Source organism: Anoplopoma fimbria, chromosome 18, assembly GCF_027596085.1.
Source record: "Anoplopoma fimbria isolate UVic2021 breed Golden Eagle Sablefish chromosome 18, Afim_UVic_2022, whole genome shotgun sequence".
Lineage (NCBI taxonomy): Eukaryota > Metazoa > Chordata > Actinopteri > Perciformes > Anoplopomatidae > Anoplopoma > Anoplopoma fimbria.
This window is the reverse complement of record NC_072466.1, coordinates 6,075,100-6,094,244: the sequence shown is the minus strand read 5'-3', so window position 1 is coordinate 6,094,244 and position 19,145 is coordinate 6,075,100. Positions and strand designations below refer to the sequence as shown.

Here is a 19,145-nt window from a genome sequence, read left to right as displayed (position 1 = left end):
AGCAGCATGGAGACATTAGGCGTGGCCTCACAGCAATCTGTCAACATCACAGTCCCAGTCCTCAGAGAGTAGCCTTGTAATCATTTAATGCAATAAAATGCATTTGTCTTTATTGTGATGGGGAATGTCACTATTCACCAATAAGCATATCAAACAGTGTGGGCTCTGTCAGGATGTTTTCTGTAGTTTTGGTTTGTTTTGACGGCTGTGTGGACTTATGAGTGTTTATTTTGAATTATATTTTTTTGCAGAACACACATTTTGCGTTAATACTTTACATATTAGTATTGTGAAAGTCCATAGTCCGTCAATCATATGAAATAAAACAAATTCCCACATTATTATACTGGTGTGTGGCTGGAACGTTCGCAAAGACAACAACCAATGAACGTTGTTAGCGATCGGCCAATGAATGCCTGCCACGTCACGCACCTTTGTTAGCGAGCAGCCAATGAGTGGCGTTCGGGGGGGCGGGCCAACATGGCAGGAACTCAGCAGTTAGCTAGCTAGCTCATGAGGTGCTAAAACCAGCTGTAAAACCAGTTTAATAAGAAAATAAAGCCTGTTTGCATTCAACAGGAAGTTTGTTTAAAAACATATTAAAGAAATACATTTACGTGTACTCATGTTTAATGTTAAATGTGTCGAGGAAGAGGTGTAGTTGACGTTAGCTCCAAATATGCTAATGGCTACAAGTAAACATGCTGCCACACACTGGGGCTTTTAGCGTGAGGATCCGTACTTGGTGACCCCCAGAGAAGAAGAAGGGATGAAGAAGTGGAACTGGAGAGAAGGGCAACGGCCGTACAGGCGACGGGGAGCCGGGCAACGCAATGGATGGTACAGAGGCAACCGGCAATGGGCAACACAGGACGACCATGGGTATGTTAAAGGAAACATTGAAGGGTAGTTCTAACAATCTGGTGTGTGAGTCTAATGTCAGTAATGGTGGTGTTCTGTTCACAGCACTGGAAGTAATAATAATAATGCACGGCCACCAGTAAGAGCACCTCAGAGGAGATTGGAAAACCAGTCCTCCTCTTCCTCATCCTCCTCCCCCTCCTCCTCCTCATCCTCCTCCTCTTCCTCCTCTCAGACCAGCAGTGCTGCACCAGGTCAGTGCCACACAACACATTACATTACATTACAGTCATTTAGCAGACGCTTTTATCCAAAGCGACTTACAGTCAGTAGTATATTACATATCATTACATATCATTCATCCATTCACACACTGATGACAGGCTACCATGCAAGGTGCCACCATCAGACTCTAACTAACATTCATCATCCAGTCCACACCGATGGCAAGCCTTCAGGAGTAACTTGGGGTTAGGTGTCTTGCCCAAGGACACATCGACTGCCAAAGCCGGGTATTGAACCACCGACCCTCTGTTTGGAGAACTACCTTGCTCTCCACTGCGCCACAGCCGCCCAACCCTCTCCAGAAATGAACAACCATTAGTTCTGTGGTCAGTGACAGTAAGCTGCCAGTGAGTCGGTGGCCACATGAAGGCTTTAAAGATAAAGAGGTTTTTATTGTCAACAAACAAACACAATAGCAACAATATACAACACAATACACAAAATGTACAGATAAAAATACACAAAAGGAATGAAAACTTTACTGTGTACAACAGGTTCTGTACCTTCTCCCCGATGGCAGGGGGACAAACAGAGTGTGACCTGGGTGGGTTGGGTCCTTGCTGATGTTGCTAGCCTTCTTGTGTAGACGACTAGCATAAACCGTGTCCAGAGTCGGGAGCTTGGTTCCTATGATCCTCTGAGCTGTTTTAACTACCCGGGCCAAGTCTCTCCGGTTCTCTGCTGTGCAGCTGGTGTACCACACAGTGTCTCTATGGTGCTCCTGTAGAAGTAGACTAGGAGCTGAGAGGGGAGTTGGGCTTTTTTGAGTTTCCACAAGAAGAAGAGCCTCTGTTGGGCTTTCTTCACCAGGTGGGAGGTGTTAAGGGCCCATGTCAGATCCCACAAGAGCAACATTTGTCCATGCTTTAAATCTAACCACCCCCTTTCTGTTGCCAGAGCTTCCCGGCTTCTACTTTGACCAGGAGAAAAATCGTTACTTCCGCCTGTTGCCCGGACACAACAACTGTAACCCACTGACCAGAGAGCAGTTGCAGGAGAAAGAGAGAGAGAAACAGAGAAACAAGATGCTTGCAGAGGATGAAAAGCCCAGAAAAGTGAGTTTGTTGTGAGGCGGAGGGGAAATCATTTCAGAGCGTCTTGTGCTTGAAGCTTCAGTTGTTGCTTGGGATGAATGATGGGACATGTGTTGTCTTTTTCATAGAAAGCACCAAGAACAGGACTGAACACTTCGCTGCTGCTGCAGAAGAGACACCTCGGCATGTTACCTGCAAACTCCTATTGCAGGTACTGTGTCACACACACATTCATTCATGGACGTAGAGCTTTTCTCCTTGTATCCTTTCCATATTGCAGTACCCCACAGCTGTAATACATTCCAGAAAACACAGTAACTTTAATGCTAATCAGTTCTGCATGTGTAGAATGAGTTCTCTTTGGAGCATAGCCGGGCCACTAACAATGATGCAAATCCATTTTGACGTGAGTCAGAAACATAAGCATGCGAAGACGCAGTCAAAATATTGTGCTGCCTGACAATTTCAGTTAGGATAATTCATTTCTCAGAGACCTCAGAGGAGGTGTGTTCATGATTCTGTGGATGGTTCCAGTTGGTGTTAACGTGGTTTACTGTGTGTCTCCAGGCTGGTCCATGAGGTGAAGGTCAGCGGAATGAGACGCCACAAACTGGAGATCCAGAGCACGGACAACAGCAACCCCAACACCGACAACTTCAGGCTCATAGTGGTGAGAGCGTAGACACTGAAAACACGCTAGGGCTCATACAATAATGCAGTCGTAGTAGATGCACTGTATAAACACATTTTCTATTCATTTTAAAGATATAATTCTAATGATTTCTCTTGTCATTTCTCCCTCTTTTTTTCTCATCTTTCTCAGGGGGACTCTGCATGTGAGCGAGTGTTCACAGTCAACGACGTCTCACACGGAGGCTGCAAGTACGGCATCATGAACTTCAGCAGCAGCAGTCGGGGATCTTTGTCTGTGGAAATGTGCGACAACCTCTACTTCACAAACCGCAAGGTGGGAGTGTTTCACAGGAGAACGTGATTTCATGTACTTCACCGTATCCGTGTTCCGCCGTACATGTTAAGGAAAGCTTTTATGTTTTATTTACATAAGCTAAAGGTTATTCTGCTTAATGTGTTTCAGGTGAATTCCATCTGCTGGGCCTCGGTCAACTACCCAGACTCCCACGTCCTGTATCCTTCAGCTTAAGTAGTGAGCTTAGTCAGCATGCATGTTTAATAAGCAAAGACTAAGTAAGCTTAAGATTCAAGTGCTGCCTGTTTATTCCTTGACGGAGCTGACTGACAGGCTGTGTCTGGTTGGAGCAGCAGACACCCCCGGCTGCGTCAGTTTACTTCCTGCTTCCCTCTTCAGCAACTCCAACCCAGGTTGTACTGAATAGAATCCTCTCACACTATTTAAGACAATATAGATAGTAGATCAAGGTTCCATTGTCTGATTTTGAGGCTTTTTATTTAAAATAATAGTTAATTACAAACTTTTCTAGTTCATTAACCCACATTTTGCTTAATATTCCGGAATTTGTAATGTACTCATATGCCTGCAGACTGAAAAAAAACATGTTTCACTTTAGCATTGTTTGTTTGCGACTCCATTATAACATTTCTCCCTCTCCCCGTCTCTCCACAGACCAGCCCGGGATGCTGTGTAGCTTTAAAATATCCTCAGCCTGGTCTTGTGCTTGGTGCTTCAACCCCCAGTTTGACAAGACCTTCAGCACTGGTCTGTGCATCCATCATCCTTTGTCTTGCAACTCATGATTGAATAAGATATTCATAATCAAATAACTATAATTGGATTCTGTAGAGCCGTGAATTTGTTGGCATGGCTAAAGTATTGCAGTGTTAAACAGTCTCTTGAATCATACTCAATTTGTTTGGGCAGAAAAAAGCTACAGATTTCTTGCTTTACAAATAAAGCTTATTATTTTTACGATTATTGAAATGGTTGCATGTGTTGGCAGGCTTATCTCGTAGGGTGATAGTGAAAGATGCAGAGACGGGCCGAACGCAGACGTACAGCACCGGCAGCGACGTCTTGGCCCAGCAGTTCGCCCTCAGGGTGAGTCATCTGTTGCATTACACAGTTGCATTGAGCCAATTGAGTTCACTTATAACATGCTGTAGTATGGATTTCTCTTCAAGTGTGACGGAGCACAATGTGAGAAAGAAAAAAGAAAGGCCTAGAAGGTAAAGTACCTCCTTGTTCCCTCAGGTCCCTGTGCTGTTTAACGGTTGCCGATCAGGAGAGATCTTCAGCATTGACCTGCGTCAGCGTGGCCGCAGGGATCAGAGCTGGAAGGCAAGTCGCTTCCATCAAGAGTCGGCCATCACCTCCGTACGCATCCTCCAGGACGAGAACTACCTGCTCGCTGCTGACATGCTGGGCCAGGTCAGGTTTATGTGCTTTTTTTTTAGAGTGGATCATACGCCAGAGATGTGGCTAATGACGTGGATTTTATTATTGCCTTAACTTTGCTGTTTTACCTTCATTCATGTGCAGATTAAGCTGTGGGATGTGCGTGTCACAAAGCCAGTACAGGAGTACAAAGGGCACCACAATGAGCATGCCTACCTTCCCATCCACGTCAATGAGCCTGAGGGGCTTCTGTTGGCAGGTAGGAGACACAACATGCTTTATAAACATACTGTGAAACAAGGACTGGCTTAATAAAAGGGATACCAGGTTTACAGTTACTGTGCTCGAGATTGTCTAACGTCTCTACTAAGGGGCTTTCCAACTCTGATGGAAAAAACAATACACTCATTTTGCATTTCCTCCTTCCCTGTCCTTTACCCCAGTCGGTCAGGATTGCTACACAAGGTTATGGAGCCTAAAAGATGGCCATCTACTGAGGACTATCCCATCGCCCCATCCGGCCGCAAACGACCTGATCCCCAGCGTGGTCTTCTCCTCCAAGCTGGGCGGCTGCAGGGGGCTTCCTGGCCTGCTCATGGCCGTCAAACACGACCTTTACTACTTCCCGTACAACACCGACTACCAGGAAGGAGGAGAGGAGCCGGCGCGGCTTTTAGGAAAAGACTGAGAATTTGATCATCTCACATTTCCTAAAACACCATGTTTTTGGGGGGTTTTTTGCCAAATTTATGGATGGAGTGGTATTTCATATAGGTATTTTATAATTGAAAGGGTTCGGCCAGTGTGCTGTTGATTTTCACAAGGCTGCACTGAACTTTGACCTCAGAAGAGTTACATTGAAGTCTCAGGGGAATGTTTTTTTTGACCCACTTGTTTGTGTCAAATGGTGTGCCACATACAAGAGCGCACACAATGACTGGAGATGAGATTTCTGTAACCTTTATAAAAAAAAAAGTGCTCTTACGACATGATTGACTTTGATTTTTAATGTGATTTAGGGTGTCTCTGATCTGAATTTGAAAAGCGATGATACTGTAAATCAACTGTTGAATGATAATTCTATTTAAAAGAATCAGTAAACACAGTGGACTCTTGCATTGTATTTTCACCTAAAGGACACACACACACACACACACAGAGTGAGTTTCTGCAGTTTAATACATACTGTATATGAGCATACATGATCATAAAGGTATTGATTTGTTCCTTGGGACATTCTTATTTATTGAACATCTCTGAGATAGGAACAACGATGATAGTTCAGCGATTCAGGGAAAAGTGTTATTTGCTTCCTTGTTGACACAGTAAGCAAACCGACTCTCCCAGTCAGTCAATTTAAATAAAAACCCAGTCAGATCTCACAATGCCCGGGTGTTCAGTCAAAACCGTAACTGCGTCATCATATGGATTTGTCAGATAAAAGCGCAGTTCAGTCAAAACCCTGTCTCACTTGGTGCTACGAACTAACACAGCCTGAGTTGGCAGAGTAATAGATTACTCTTATTATTTTCCCGGTTTGAGGGGCCAGCCTCAAAGATGGTTTCAAGTCTTTTTCTGTATTGCTACTGTGAGCCAGCCACTCCTTTTAAAAAGCAGTTCCTGTTTCATTTAATCCCACTGCAGTCAGATTTGTAGATTTTTAAGTAGTTGTAACATTTTAAAAACAAAACAAAGGCCATTTAAAAAAATTCCCTATGAAAGTAAACTTTCCCCCTATATATGTATATTCTTATGTAAAATTTAAACAATGTGGACAGCGTTATTAAGGAAGTTCTTATATAAGAAGTTAATAAGGAGTAATTATATAAGTTGGAATGCATCTCGGTGCTACAGTACTTAAATGGCTTGTAATGTTCCAAACCTCCTGAACCCAAAGAGCGGCAGGAAAACTACAGAGGAAAAACTACAGTAAATCCATTTGAAAAAAGGATCAGAAACAAGTATGGTAGATCATTTTTCAGGTTTTCCATCATTTCCTGTAGAGCCAGCCCCAAATAATACATCCAGGATTCCTGCAGAAACATTTTTAGAATAAAAGTTCTTGCCTGTAATCAGTTTAAGATGCTCGGTCAGTACTTCTATTACGAAACGGTTCACACGCGTAGCCCCAGACTACAAAAAGGTGCTAATAGTACTAGTGTCACACTGGGGAGGGATTGTCAAAGGGGTTCATGTGCATCAATACAAATCTTAAAGGGATCAAAGGAGGTACACGGACATTTACCTGAACTCAATAGTAAGCAAGCACGTACAATACTCTCTTTCATAAAACGCCATAAAGTTCTTTCTCTTTTTATCTCAGCTCCCTTATTGATATTCAAGTCTCACTCTGGCTGATATTCTTCACAGTGTAAAATATAGGCATAATAAAGTGAAATAGCATCAAGGGACTGATGTGATGTGATAACCGTGTTGGAAAAACAGAGTCCAACCTGCCACAGACGGTCCAGTGGCAGCCAAGGAATGCCCCTAATGAGACCAAAGGGAACTGAGGCATTTTAGCCAAATGTCAAAAAGCCAATTTCCAGTTTTCACAGAGGCCGGCGTCCTCAACCGTCCCCTCTTTGAGTCCCGCTCCTCGTCCTGCTAGAGCTCCCCAGCTTTCTGGTTGCAGCCGTTGCAGACCCTCACCGGGTGGTCCCACCCGCGGGAGGGCACGGCGCGGCGCTCCTGAGAGCAGTCGTCGCACACGCCCTGGCCACAGGCGCGGCAGTGGTGGATGGAGAGACGTGGGGAGAACTCCCTCTGGCACTCGCTGCAGGAGTGGATGTCCTGATCCGGGACCCAGTAGGCCGGACGAGCGGCGTCCTTAACCAGGCCTGGACGCAGAGGAGAGAAAACAGTAGTTTGTTAAAGTGGCCCTATTATGCTTTTCCACTTTTTCCCTGTTCTTTAGTGTGTTATATATGGTTTTTTTTACATGTAAAAGGTCCGTAGAGTGTAAAACCTGAAGTCCACTTCTAAAAGGAGTTACCCTCCCCCTCAGAAGCTCCTGAGCTTCCTGAAACGGCTCCATTGAATTCTCTTCTTCACTTCTGTAACTTTATGAGGTCACAATGTTACAGAAGTGACCTAAAACTCCTTCCGGCTAGTTTGGCCCTCAAACAACAAAAGAGAGACGGAGCTGAAGCTCTGGAGGAAGAGTCTTTTGAAATGTGAAACGTTGACCAATCACAACAGAGCGGGCTAGCTGACCAATCAGAGCAGACTTTGCTTTCTGGGGGGAGGAGCAAACGCTACAACGGACCATTTCAGGTTTATCTGCATTGTTTTGATGATGAAAACAGTCGAATGCTCACCTAGAGGTATGTCGATGGCGCCGACCACGGCTCCTAAAGTGCTCTGAACCGCCTCCCCAACCTTCCTGGCTATCAGGGTGCCTCCTTCCTCCTCCAGGGCAGCGTCCAGCAGCTCTGCAACAAGGAAGCATGCACACATAAAAACCAGGAACTCACACACAGAAACCCATAAAACTGATACCACATCAAACAGGGATTTACCAGTTGAGATTTCCCTGTTGTGGAAACAGGCGTCGCAGACTCGGACAGGTGCGAGCCCCCACCCCCTCTCTGGGACCGGCCGGGTTTTAGAGGAGCAGGTCTCACAGAAGCCCTCTCCACAGGCCCGACAGTGGTGCTTGGTGTCGTTGGGTTGGAACTCTTCCCCACATTTATGGCATTTCTGCAACACACACACACACGAGGATGACATACGAGAACTACTACCAGTTGTCACACTGTGGATATAATTCCATATAGTGTAACATTTTGCACCATCTGTCTTCATTGCCCCTTCACAGCTGCTGCATCAAAGCAACAAATGGTCCTCTTTAAAATCAAATCTTCATCTTAAAATGTTTCATTGCTGTAAAACTGCAAGCTGATACTGCCAAGTCTACCATTTAACTGTGACAAATGCCAAATACTTGTTGAAAAAAGACTGAGCAGAGTACAGCAGGGACTCATTTGAACTTTTTTTTCCTCTTGGCAGTGACTGAGGTGAGAAGAAAAGTTTGACTCAAGTACAAAGTTGCATGTACTCATTGTACTGTTGAGAATTTTCATCACAGTGTTTGTATTTTCTTTCTAGTTTCTAGTGAATACCTATGTTGAATACACTTCCTGTAAGTCGCTTTGGATAAAAGCGTCTGCTAAATGACTGTAATGTAATGTAATGTAATGTAGTTTAAGTGCATTTTTTTGTCACGCACCAGGATAAGAGAGTTGGGCTTCCAGTAGGTTGGAGCGATCTGGTCGGTGAGCCAGGAGGTGACTGCTTTGGCAGGCTTGACGCTGAGTTCAGACACTGACTGAGAAATGTATTTGACTCCATCCAGTAACCTCTGGGCTGCGTTGTTGTTGTCTTTCAGGAAACCGTCAGACTGAGAAGAAGACAAGAGGGGGAAGAGCAAAGTAAAGATACAAATGGAAACACTAGCTGACAGACTTTATTTTATACTGTAACAACACACTGTTAGATAATCCTAATTTAACATTAGTTGTGTGCAGTAAACAAAGTATTTTAGTGTGTGATTCACTATCCAAAACTACATTTTCATTAGTTTCCTGGGCATAAACATTCCACTGACTGGCATGAATATTCTGCAAATGCAGCTCTCAATGGACGAGACAAAAAGGCAGCATATCATTAGGCTGTTCTTCTGTGGACTTACCCCAGGCCAGATGTGCTGAATCTCTGTTCTGACCACTGTTTCCACTGGATCCTGGTTTCCGTACCAGTACTGCCTGCTTCTGTAGATCACTGCACAGTTGGGGCACTCGATTACATACCTGAACAGAGACGAGAAAAATAGGTCAGCTCCAGTACAAAGGGGAGAGATGATAACGCCTCTTGGTTTGTATAGCAGAGCTGCAATACATTTGTTTTTGCACTTTCTGTTGTTATAAATGTGAATGGATAAATGGCTCCAGGTTAATTACTGGGTTGATCACATTGTGGTAGCTGGACTCACCCAGACCAGGCGTAGATGGCCAGGCCAAACCACGGTGAGTCAGACGAGGCTGTCGTTTTGGGAACAACCACCACCTCCTTCCCTCCCTCATAGCAGGCCTGAGAAGATCAGCACAGACACTCAGAACCTCGTAAAGCCGGTACACGTCAACATACACACGTGTGGCATTTTGGGCCAGTACTTGCCTTGCAAGTGAAGATGCGGTTGTCATACTGTGCAGAGTAGCGGCAGCGATGTTTGGCTTCGTGGTCGAGTCCTTCCTTTAGGTGATTCATGCTCCTCTTACAGCCGGAACTGAAAGTCAGAGACAAAGGCCAGAAATGTATAAGGGATAAAGTAAAAAAAAATTTAGGGTGACTTTAAACATTAACATTTTTTAATCATATTTCCAAAGATACTGTTCCATTACTTATTCATTTAACAGTTATCTTATTATTATCTCCATCAGGAGGGTCACGCGATCGGTCATGTGAATGTGTCTGTAGGTGAGTGAGTGAGTGAGTGAGTGAGTGAGTGAGTGAGTGAGTGAGTGAGTGAGTGAGTGAGTGAGTGAGTGAGTGCCTATGTGTCTGTCCACGGCTAATATTGCATTCTGCTGCAGCTAACTGCATTATATCTTGGCTGTACAGTTATGGCTGCATGCTGAAGAAGCTCTCATGGTTTCCGTGACTCACACTTTCTCAAAACACCTTTTACAGCGCTGGGCTGACAGCTAAAGGAACTACCAGTACACACACTGCTGCATACCTCTCATCTGCTGGTCTGGGGCTCACTGTTCTTGTTTGTGACGGTTTGTTTGACTAACCTCTAACTGAACTGCTGTCTCTTTGTGAAACTCAGGCAATTAGACTAATGATTGGTTGTGTTCATTCAATTCCCACAATAGAGCTGTGGTCATTGCAGACACACCGGGCGGAGATCTTCACCCTACTGAGTGCGCTCAAGTTTAAAAAGTTCTCATTAATAGATCTTCCGGAAGATTTTTGGCAACATTTTTTGCAGTTACACAATAAATTGAATTGGCTGACATTCACTTTTTGTCCTACTTTGAAAAGCTAAATTTTATTGTTATTAATTGAGTGAAACCAAGCAGGCCTGCGTGTGATCAGGTACATCAGAAATAAAATTGCACTGCCCGGAAGTTGGCTGTGACATCTGAGAATGTTTAGTTATAAAACAACTTTTCTGGGGTTTCTTCTCATTCTAGTTTCTACATTTCTGTTAATGAACTGAAAAGGTTGCAGCGTGCAGAGGGACACGTACCCACAGCTGAGACAGAGGCTGGAGCAGGTAAAGTACTCATCTGGAAAGAATGAGTTACTGGCCATGTGCTCATCTGAAATCTCCCCGCTGAAGCGATCGCTCAGGGCCTGAAGGAAGGAACCGGGAGGAGATGAAGAAAAAAGGAAGAGTCAATAATGTTCACTGTCAATATTGATATTAAAACATTGTTGGTGTATAAACGGAGATGCATTCGTTGTGTGCCACATTACAAGATGTCCATAGCCATGAGTATAATACACACTCATACAATCAAGCTTCAGTACCTGCAGAGCTTTGTAGATGACGCTTGCGGAGCGTGGCGAGCGGGTGGTGTTGTTGTCCAGCTGTTGCTCCAGGGTGCGCAGCAGACCGCTGAAGTCCGTCGGAGGGTTGTAGGTCCGAGTCCCACGGTACTGGACGGAGCTGAAGGCTTCAGGAAACAGACCCAGCTTCCTGAAACGCTCCTGGAGAAGACGCTCTACCGATTCGGACGGTTTGTCTAGAGATGGAGAACAAACAGAGACGGAAACAGACGGAGAGTGAAGGAGAGAGAACACATTACATTACATTACATTACAGTCATTTAGCAGACACTTTTATCCAAAGCGACTTACAATAAGTGTATTCAACATAGGTATTCAAGAGAACTACTAGTCACCAGAAGTCATAAGTGCATCTCCTTTCTTAAACAAGCATCTAAAAGCATAAACCAGAGCAAAAGTACAGTGCAGAAGGAAATTACTACGAATACAATAAGTGCAACAAACTGATACGAATACAATAAGTGCAACAAACTAATACGAATACAATAAGTGCTACAAACTGATACGAATACAATAAGTGCTGAGAGGAAGGCTCAGGGTAGTACTTCTTGATTCTTATGTCATTAAATTCTAATTAGGTACAATCAGAAAAATAGAAAAAGAATCCAGAGACTGAAGTACCTGATCCTAGTAGCTTGGTGTGGACGGTCTCATGGAAGATGATAACAGCAGGGCCCAGAGTGGACAACGGGACGTCTAGACCACAGCGGGTTGTAGTGGCTTTTAGCTCCCTGGTGAAATGTTTCAGGTAGGCATCTGATGCGTCACCGAGGAATTTGAAGAGATCGTCATGGAGACGGTCGGCATGGGTTCGGTAGATGACCACGTCGCAGATAGCCAGGACTTTGAGGAGCAGGCGTGTTCGCTGACCTTGATTGGCTCCTGATGAGTGAAACCACAGTAGGGTAGAATGGAAAATCAGCTTATTACATGAAAATAAGCTACAGTACCAGACAAAAGTTTGGACACACCTTCTCATTCAACTACTTTGAAGAATCTAAAATATAAAACATATTCTGGTTTGTTGAGCATTTGTTTGTTTACCACATAATTCCATATGTGTTCCTTCATAGTTTGGATGTCTTCAATATTATTCTACAATGTAGAAAAAAATAAAAATAAAAATAAAGAAAAAACATTGAATGAGAAGGTGTGTCCAAATTTGTGACTGGTACTGTACTCCATTGTTTGCACCTTACCGGCCCCGAGCAGTCCTTCTGTGTCGATGACTACCACCCGGTGCACAGGGTCCATAGCTGCCCACACGCCCACGGTGCAGGACTCTTGAGTGGGCGAGGTCGTGAACACTTCTCGCCCGAGGAAAAACGTGTGGTTGAGGGTGTGGGACTTGCCCTCCCCGGTGTTTCCGAAGATGGAGACCACTTTGAGGAGCTCATCCGGCCTGCAGCCCAGTCTGCTCACAAAGTCGTCCTCGTCCTTCACCTGAAAATCAGCCCCATCGTCATGACAGCCCATTCACAAGATGCTATGATATCAAATGAACAAGTACTTACCTGCATCTCCTCTTTCTCGTCCACCAAAAGGAAGCTGAACACCTTCTCCAGCTCGGCTTTCAGGATCTCCATCTGTGACTCCCCAGAACTCTCGCTGTTATCCTGGGAAGCTCTGGCAGGGGGGTAAGGTGTCAGAGGGTGCTTCCTCTTGTTGACTCCACTGTGGGTGCGTTTCTGGCAGTCCAAACACAGGTTGATCTTACACCCCTGGCATCGCACCACTGCTCTGAGACGTCCACCGTTGAGGGAGCTGCTGCCATCACCTTTGCAGGAGTCACAGAAGGGAACGTGGCCCGGTGCAATACGAACCCGGTCGTGGTTCCTCATCCTCTCCTGGCGATGGAGCTCCAGTTCACAGCGTGCACACTGCAGGCTGCCGCACTCATCACATTCAAAGGCAGCCTCATCTGACCCCCCGCAGGCGTAGTTCTCCTGACAGCCCAGGACGGTGTTCACCGCTTTATCCACAGCTGGACCTTGACCACTCATGTTGAGATCTTTAACTTGAAAAGAGAAAATCAGATTTCAAAAGCAATGCAGCTGCAGGAAAAAAAACAATGATGGCGCGTTTGAGGGACTCTGAACAGATGTGATGTAATGTTGACCTTGTTGTTGAAAAAAATCACCAATAAAACAAAATTCACTCATGCAATACTGACAAAAACTGGGGACCTTTACTATTACCTTTTTTACTAACGAATCAGTATTAAAGAAAGACCAGGCAGATATGTCAAACACACTTATAACCATGCAGATAATTACTGCCTCCTTGCAACGTTGCTATTTAAATACGCTGGTTAAAAGATGTAAAAATAAAAATAAACCAATAAACAATGTCTAACAACACACATAAGACTGACGTTGTTGGGAAAAGTTAGCCCGCTGAGCTACTCTGTCTGTGTCGGACCCCTGAAGATGTTGTTGCTTTCACATCAGCTGATCGGCTTGTTTTTACCCAGGGTTCAAAGGTCATGCAGAGGCGCAATGTATTCTGGGAAATGGAGGAATTGTAGTTGCGGAGAAAAACGAGGGTTAAATGTGATTTTATAAACTATTATATATATATATATATTATAAATACTATCTTATACTCCTTAAATGCTTTATAAAGGTATTTTTTGTTTTTAAAAAGTCATAAAAGGCGCAATGCATTCTGGGAAATGAAGGATTTGGAGTTGGGAAGAAAAACAAGGGTTAAATGTGATTTTATAAACTATATATATATATATATATATATATATATATATATATATGATATAAATACTATCTTATACTCCTTAAATGCTTTTTAAGGTAGTTTTTGTTTTAAAAAAGTCATAAAAGGCGCAATGCATTCTGGGAAATGGAGGAATTGTAGTTGCAGAGAAAAACGAGGGTTAAATGTGATTATATAAACTATATATATTTTATATATAGTTTTTGTTTTAAAAAAGTCATTAAATGCGCAATGCATTCTGGGAAATGGAGGAATTGTAGTTGCGGAGAAAAACGAGGGTTATATGTGATTTTATAAACTATTGTATATATATATATGTGTGTGTATATAAATGTGTATTTTTTGATATAAATACTATCTTATTCTTAAATGCTTTTCATAGTTTTTATTTTTTAAAAAGGCGCAATGCATTCTGGGAAATGGAGGAATTGTAGTTGCGGAGAAAAACGAGGGTTAAATGTGATTTTATTATATAAAATATTATATATATATATATATATATATTATAAATACTATCTTATACTCCTTTAATGCTTTATAAAGGTAGTTTTTGTTTTTCAAAAGTCATAAAAGGCGCAATGCATTCTGGGAAATGGAGGAATTGGAGTCGGGAAGAAAAACGAGGGTTAAACGTGATTTTATAAACTATTATATATACATATATGATATAAATACTATCTTATACTCCTTTAATGCTTTATAAAGGTAGTTTTTGAGAAGATACTTGTTTTAATTAACAAACAGAGTTGATATAGTGACAAGACGCTGACCATTACCCACAATGCTTTGCACCTTCTAGCCGCTGGAGTGTCTACTTTTATTCGTACCGGAGTACACCGGTGTTTCTACAGAGACGGAGACAACCAGTGATATAAGCACACAGGGTGTTAATAACAACAGCAGCGTCATACGTGTTGTGTTACTAGTTATATTGAATATTTAAATGTATTGTTGATGAAAAACAGGCCGATCGACACTGACCCCGCCCCCCCGTCCTTTATGTCGCCCTAACAACATCCAACCGGAACAACCCGGTGTATGTAACGAGTGCATAGTCCTGGGAAAATTCAGTATTTTTACCACCACGTGTTTTTCTTATCTTACATTTAACTGCACTTATTAAATTAGCATCATATGTGCATAGATATATTCCACGTCTAAGAAAGCATCACTTTATGTCTTCATACGCGTCTGACCTTGCCTGTGCACAGATAGCTAAAGCTAGCTCAATGCTAACTTGTTTTGATTGCTAGCTGGCTAAGCTAACTGTGTTTTTCTCTGCTCTCCCTGTTTTGTTTTGTTTTGTTTTTTTCCCCTCTTTCACGATGGAAGATGAAGCTTTCACTGACATTAATGGCAAAACCATATCTCTGGACTGTCAGAGTCACTCCAGCCTGTGCAGGGAGTTCACTGTCAGTGTCCCCAAAGTGTCCATTGGTAAGGTGTTGGTGTACACCTGCTGTGTTTGGCTGTCAGCATATGCAGTGTTCTTCTTCACAGAGGTAAGGATGAGTGGCAGCTCTTAAAACAGTCATCCCTGTGCACATATCTGTAAATATTGTGCACATATCTGTAAATATTGACTAGATGTGTATGTGTGTATTTATTGTCTGTGTAGTTGTATAGTATGTGTATTTATTGTCTGTCTGTGTAGTTGTATAGTATGTGTATTTATTGTCTGTGTAGTTGTATAGTATGTGTATTTATTGTCTGTGTAGTTGTATAGTATGTGTATTTATTGTCTGTGTCTGTGTAGTTGAGCTGCTGCAACACTTGAATTTCCCCCATGGGGATCAATAAAGGAATATAATAATAATAGATCTAAATCATGTTGATGTACCAGGACATCTCTTTACTCAAGCATCCAGATCTACTTTATCTTCTGAGGTTTTGGGGTACTATAACTATGGTACTGTGCAATACAATAGTTATAATAGTTATAATAGTTTCTGTCTGTATATATAATATTTCAGTTACTGTGAGTTCTTTACTGTTTTTTTTATTGCTCATTTGCTTACTTATTTTTGATCTTGTTTTTTATTTTATTTACTATGTCTCTTGTTTGCATTATCCTCTATGCTGCTGTAATCCTGTAAATTATCTTATTTTATCTTATAAAGGTAGCATTAAGTAATATTATCAATCTTTATTATTGTCATACTTGCTATCCTATTATCATCACCTGACCATATTAAACACCCATGCAGGACTACTTATTGTATGAAAAAACACCCATTTACTTCTAGTGGTACAAATATTTGTGATACTCCCTGTGATCTGTAAATTTAAATAATCAGAGTATTATTTTTGTTAAGATCTAAATGTTACATTACATTACAGTCATTTAGCAGACGCTTTATCCAAAGCGACTTACAGGAAGTGTATTCAACATAGGTATTCAAGAGAACTACTAGTCACCAGAAGTCATAAGTGCATCTCCTTTCTTAAACAAGCATCTAAGAGCGTAAACCAGAGCAAAAGTATAGTGCAGAATCAAATTACTACGAATACAATAAGTGCAACAAACTAATACGAATACAATAAGTGCAACAAACTAATACGAATACAATAAGTGCAACAAACTAATACGAATACAATAAGTGCAACAAACTAATACGAATACAATAAGTGCAACAACTAATAAGAATACAATAAATGCTAAGTGGAAGGCTCAGGGTAGTACTTCTTGATGTTAAATGTCTTCTCCTTCTCTTGCAGAACACAGCTGTTCTGTCCAGTGCCATATTCATCACCCTGGTTGGCATGATGCTCCACATCCACTTCGTGAAGGTTGACCACGAGTCCCTGCTCCTCATCCACTCTATGGGCATTCAGCTGTCCTCCAGCTACGCCTCAGGCCGGGAGACCACCACATTCATTGAGATGAGCAAGATCAAGGATATTGTCATCAATGAGGCTATTTACATGGTGAATAAGGACATTTATGCACGTATCGGTTGTGTGAAAATTCACATTTTTACATCATTGTTTTATATTATATACTACAGTTTTGTGCATTGATGTTTATACGCTTTTATTTCAGCATCAAATCATCTACTACCTTTGTGTGCTGTTGAAGGACCCTTCACAACCTGACGCCGTGTTAAGTGTTGTGCCATTGTTTCAGGTGAGGTTGAATGCAAAGGTGTACACATATCCCATAAAGTTACTTTTGGTGTTACTTGTTTACCTCTTGCATGATGCATTTTTACAGTAACCTGTTTTCTAATGAAGCTTATTTTTCTCATTTTTCAGAGTTCAAAGCCAAGGCTGAACTGCTTGGTGAAAGTTTACAAAAGCTGTCAGGAGATTCTTTCAAAGTGCTGATGACACACAAGTCATACCTTAGCAATGTTTCTGGCAATGCAGTATGCTTTTTATTATTATTTGTTGAATTAATTTAATTTTAGTGGATGGAAGTAGAAGGCAGGTAGTTTTTCTTCATTTGATCTACAGTGTATTTTTCACAATTTCCCTCCCTTTCTTACCTGTATGAATGTGAATGTAATCGGTTGAATACAAAATCAAGCGCAGCCTTGTTTTTAAACATCAATATTAGTTTAATAATAACTTTATGTTGTACTTTGTTGTGTAGTTACTTGAATAATGTGTGCAAATAGCACTGGTGTTAGACTACTTAAACCTAGAGAGCCAAACTTTCAACTTAAGATTTTAATTGACTAATTATGCAAACGTCTGTATTTTACAATCATTCCCATACTGTATTTTTGATAAAAAATAAACTTGTTAAAAACATAAGAAAATCAATATTGTTCCTAAATTATTTGCCATCACTGGTAGATGGTGTTTGCTTTGGTCTAATGTTTTTGAGGAGCTTTACTTTCCTTCCCCACCAGGGGGCAGCACCCCACTTATTCCAGCTCAAGTATAGCTTTAGGAAACCTTTGGAAATTAGATTCATGAGTCAGTCCACAATAACATCTGAGACCTTTTTCATTGACCTGTATGTACACAGAACGTTTTACAAATCGAGTCAATAATTGTGTAGTGGCGGATGTTATATATATATATAGAGTACATTATTATGAATAAACATCCACACCTTCTTCCTCAAATATAGTTTAGCTTGCTCATAACTACACACACATTCAGTGCTTAGAGGAAGTTGCTTGCATATACCAGTTGTCACCTTACCTGAGACTGTTGATTTACCAGACCTGTTTTCAGATATGTTACTCAAGGCTACCTCACAATAATGACGTAGGTAGGATCCCGTTAAGAACGAGTGGCCAAACACTTCCTTGCAGTGGAATTACCCTAATAGTTTACTTAGGGAATTACCCTAATAGTTTACTTAGGCCTTAAGTGCTGACCTGAGACTACTTTCTATATTGTAACCTTCTTGTTCATTTCTGATTGGAACAATTATTTTTCCAGTTGTTACCCTGTCACTATAAGAAGTATTATGCAACAAATTACATTTTGCCTCAGATTAAACTCACCACCAATGCAAAAAACATTTTGAAAAACACAAAATTCGTTTGAATAACAACCAAACAAAGAAGCAGTTTCTTTTGAGTAAGAATCTGTGTCCAGTACTTATTGTAAAGTGATACTGCTTTAATTAATTGCTATATAAAAATATAACTGAGGACAATATAAGAGTATGATGTGCTCACTACCAGGAGCAAAACATTTTCCTCCTGGTTGTAACTAATCTTTAATAATATGATTGAAAGTTTAAAGTCTCCATTGCCCACAGTTCAAAGTTCAGAGTCCTTGTTTTCACCTCCACTCGGCCTGTTTACCCCTCCAGGCCTTAGTTTTTTCCCCTATTCTAATTCTCCGTGACCATCTGCATTTCCCGGTCAGAGGCGTGCGTGAACCTCGAGCTCCACAGGCCAACAAAACAAGCAGAAGGGTGTGATTTTCACGGGGGCGAAGCGTTACGCTGCTGTGAAGAGTGGCCCTCTGACAGGATAATAGTCCGTCCTGGAGGTGCGAAACAGTCGGGGACCAGGCGGAGGAGAAGCCTGGGAGTGACCCGAAGTGACACCTCAGGGCTTCTGATTAGGCCTCATAAACCAGCGACCCCCCCCTGAGTGTGAGTCATAGGTAGTGTAGAGGATTGGCAGGCCCAAAACACAGAGGGTTTTTCTTCAGAAAGAGGTGTGGACTCTTAATCACCTTTGTTTGTAATTGCACATTTACTTTTGTGCTTCACCTGCAGAGTTTCTGTGAATGTCTTCAACTTTAAAAAAAAAAAAATACACAGCGATAAATGTTGCCTGTCCTGTTACTGTTGGTTTTCATTAAGTTTCATTTTTGTAGTTCTCTGTTATCTCAATGTAGGATGTGTGAAA

General features: G+C 42.0%; 3 protein-coding genes across 5 annotated transcripts; 2 read left to right on the top strand and 1 right to left on the bottom strand.

Moving 5' to 3' along the window:
* The first annotated feature begins 458 nt into the window (after positions 1-458).
* wdr21 (WD repeat domain 21) lies at positions 459-5,577 on the top strand. The gene is made up of 13 exons (XM_054618265.1): positions 459-882; positions 967-1,115; positions 2,044-2,201; positions 2,309-2,391; positions 2,748-2,850; positions 3,004-3,147; positions 3,277-3,326; positions 3,442-3,521; positions 3,784-3,876; positions 4,118-4,215; positions 4,369-4,545; positions 4,657-4,771; positions 4,956-5,577. Exons 1-13 carry the CDS (start codon positions 770-772, stop codon positions 5,198-5,200), a joined length of 1,608 nt encoding a protein of 535 aa, XP_054474240.1. The 5' UTR covers positions 459-769; the 3' UTR covers positions 5,201-5,577.
* Positions 5,578-5,667: 90 nt separating this feature from the next.
* Positions 5,668-13,547, bottom strand: zfyve1 (zinc finger, FYVE domain containing 1). 3 transcript variants are annotated; one of them, XM_054618263.1, is made up of 13 exons: positions 13,466-13,547; positions 12,606-13,108; positions 12,291-12,534; positions 11,713-11,973; positions 11,053-11,267; positions 10,769-10,875; positions 9,691-9,799; positions 9,506-9,603; positions 9,206-9,323; positions 8,744-8,914; positions 8,034-8,214; positions 7,833-7,946; positions 5,668-7,352 (listed from the first exon to the last, which is right to left on the bottom strand). In XM_054618263.1, exons 2-13 carry the CDS (start codon positions 13,092-13,094, stop codon positions 7,120-7,122), a joined length of 2,340 nt encoding a protein of 779 aa, XP_054474238.1. In that variant the 5' UTR covers positions 13,095-13,108; positions 13,466-13,547; the 3' UTR covers positions 5,668-7,119. The 3 variants fall into 3 exon arrangements, with proteins under 3 accessions (XP_054474238.1, XP_054474239.1, XP_054474237.1); XM_054618264.1 differs by having other exon boundaries at positions 13,290-13,500; XM_054618262.1 differs by lacking the exon at positions 13,466-13,547 and having other exon boundaries at positions 12,606-13,277.
* Positions 13,548-14,620: 1,073 nt separating this feature from the next.
* pigh (phosphatidylinositol glycan anchor biosynthesis, class H) lies at positions 14,621-17,565 on the top strand. The gene is made up of 4 exons (XM_054618777.1): positions 14,621-15,323; positions 16,540-16,749; positions 16,865-16,948; positions 17,077-17,565. Exons 1-4 carry the CDS (start codon positions 15,147-15,149, stop codon positions 17,146-17,148), a joined length of 543 nt encoding a protein of 180 aa, XP_054474752.1. The 5' UTR covers positions 14,621-15,146; the 3' UTR covers positions 17,149-17,565.
* Positions 17,566-19,145: the final 1,580 nt, after the last annotated feature.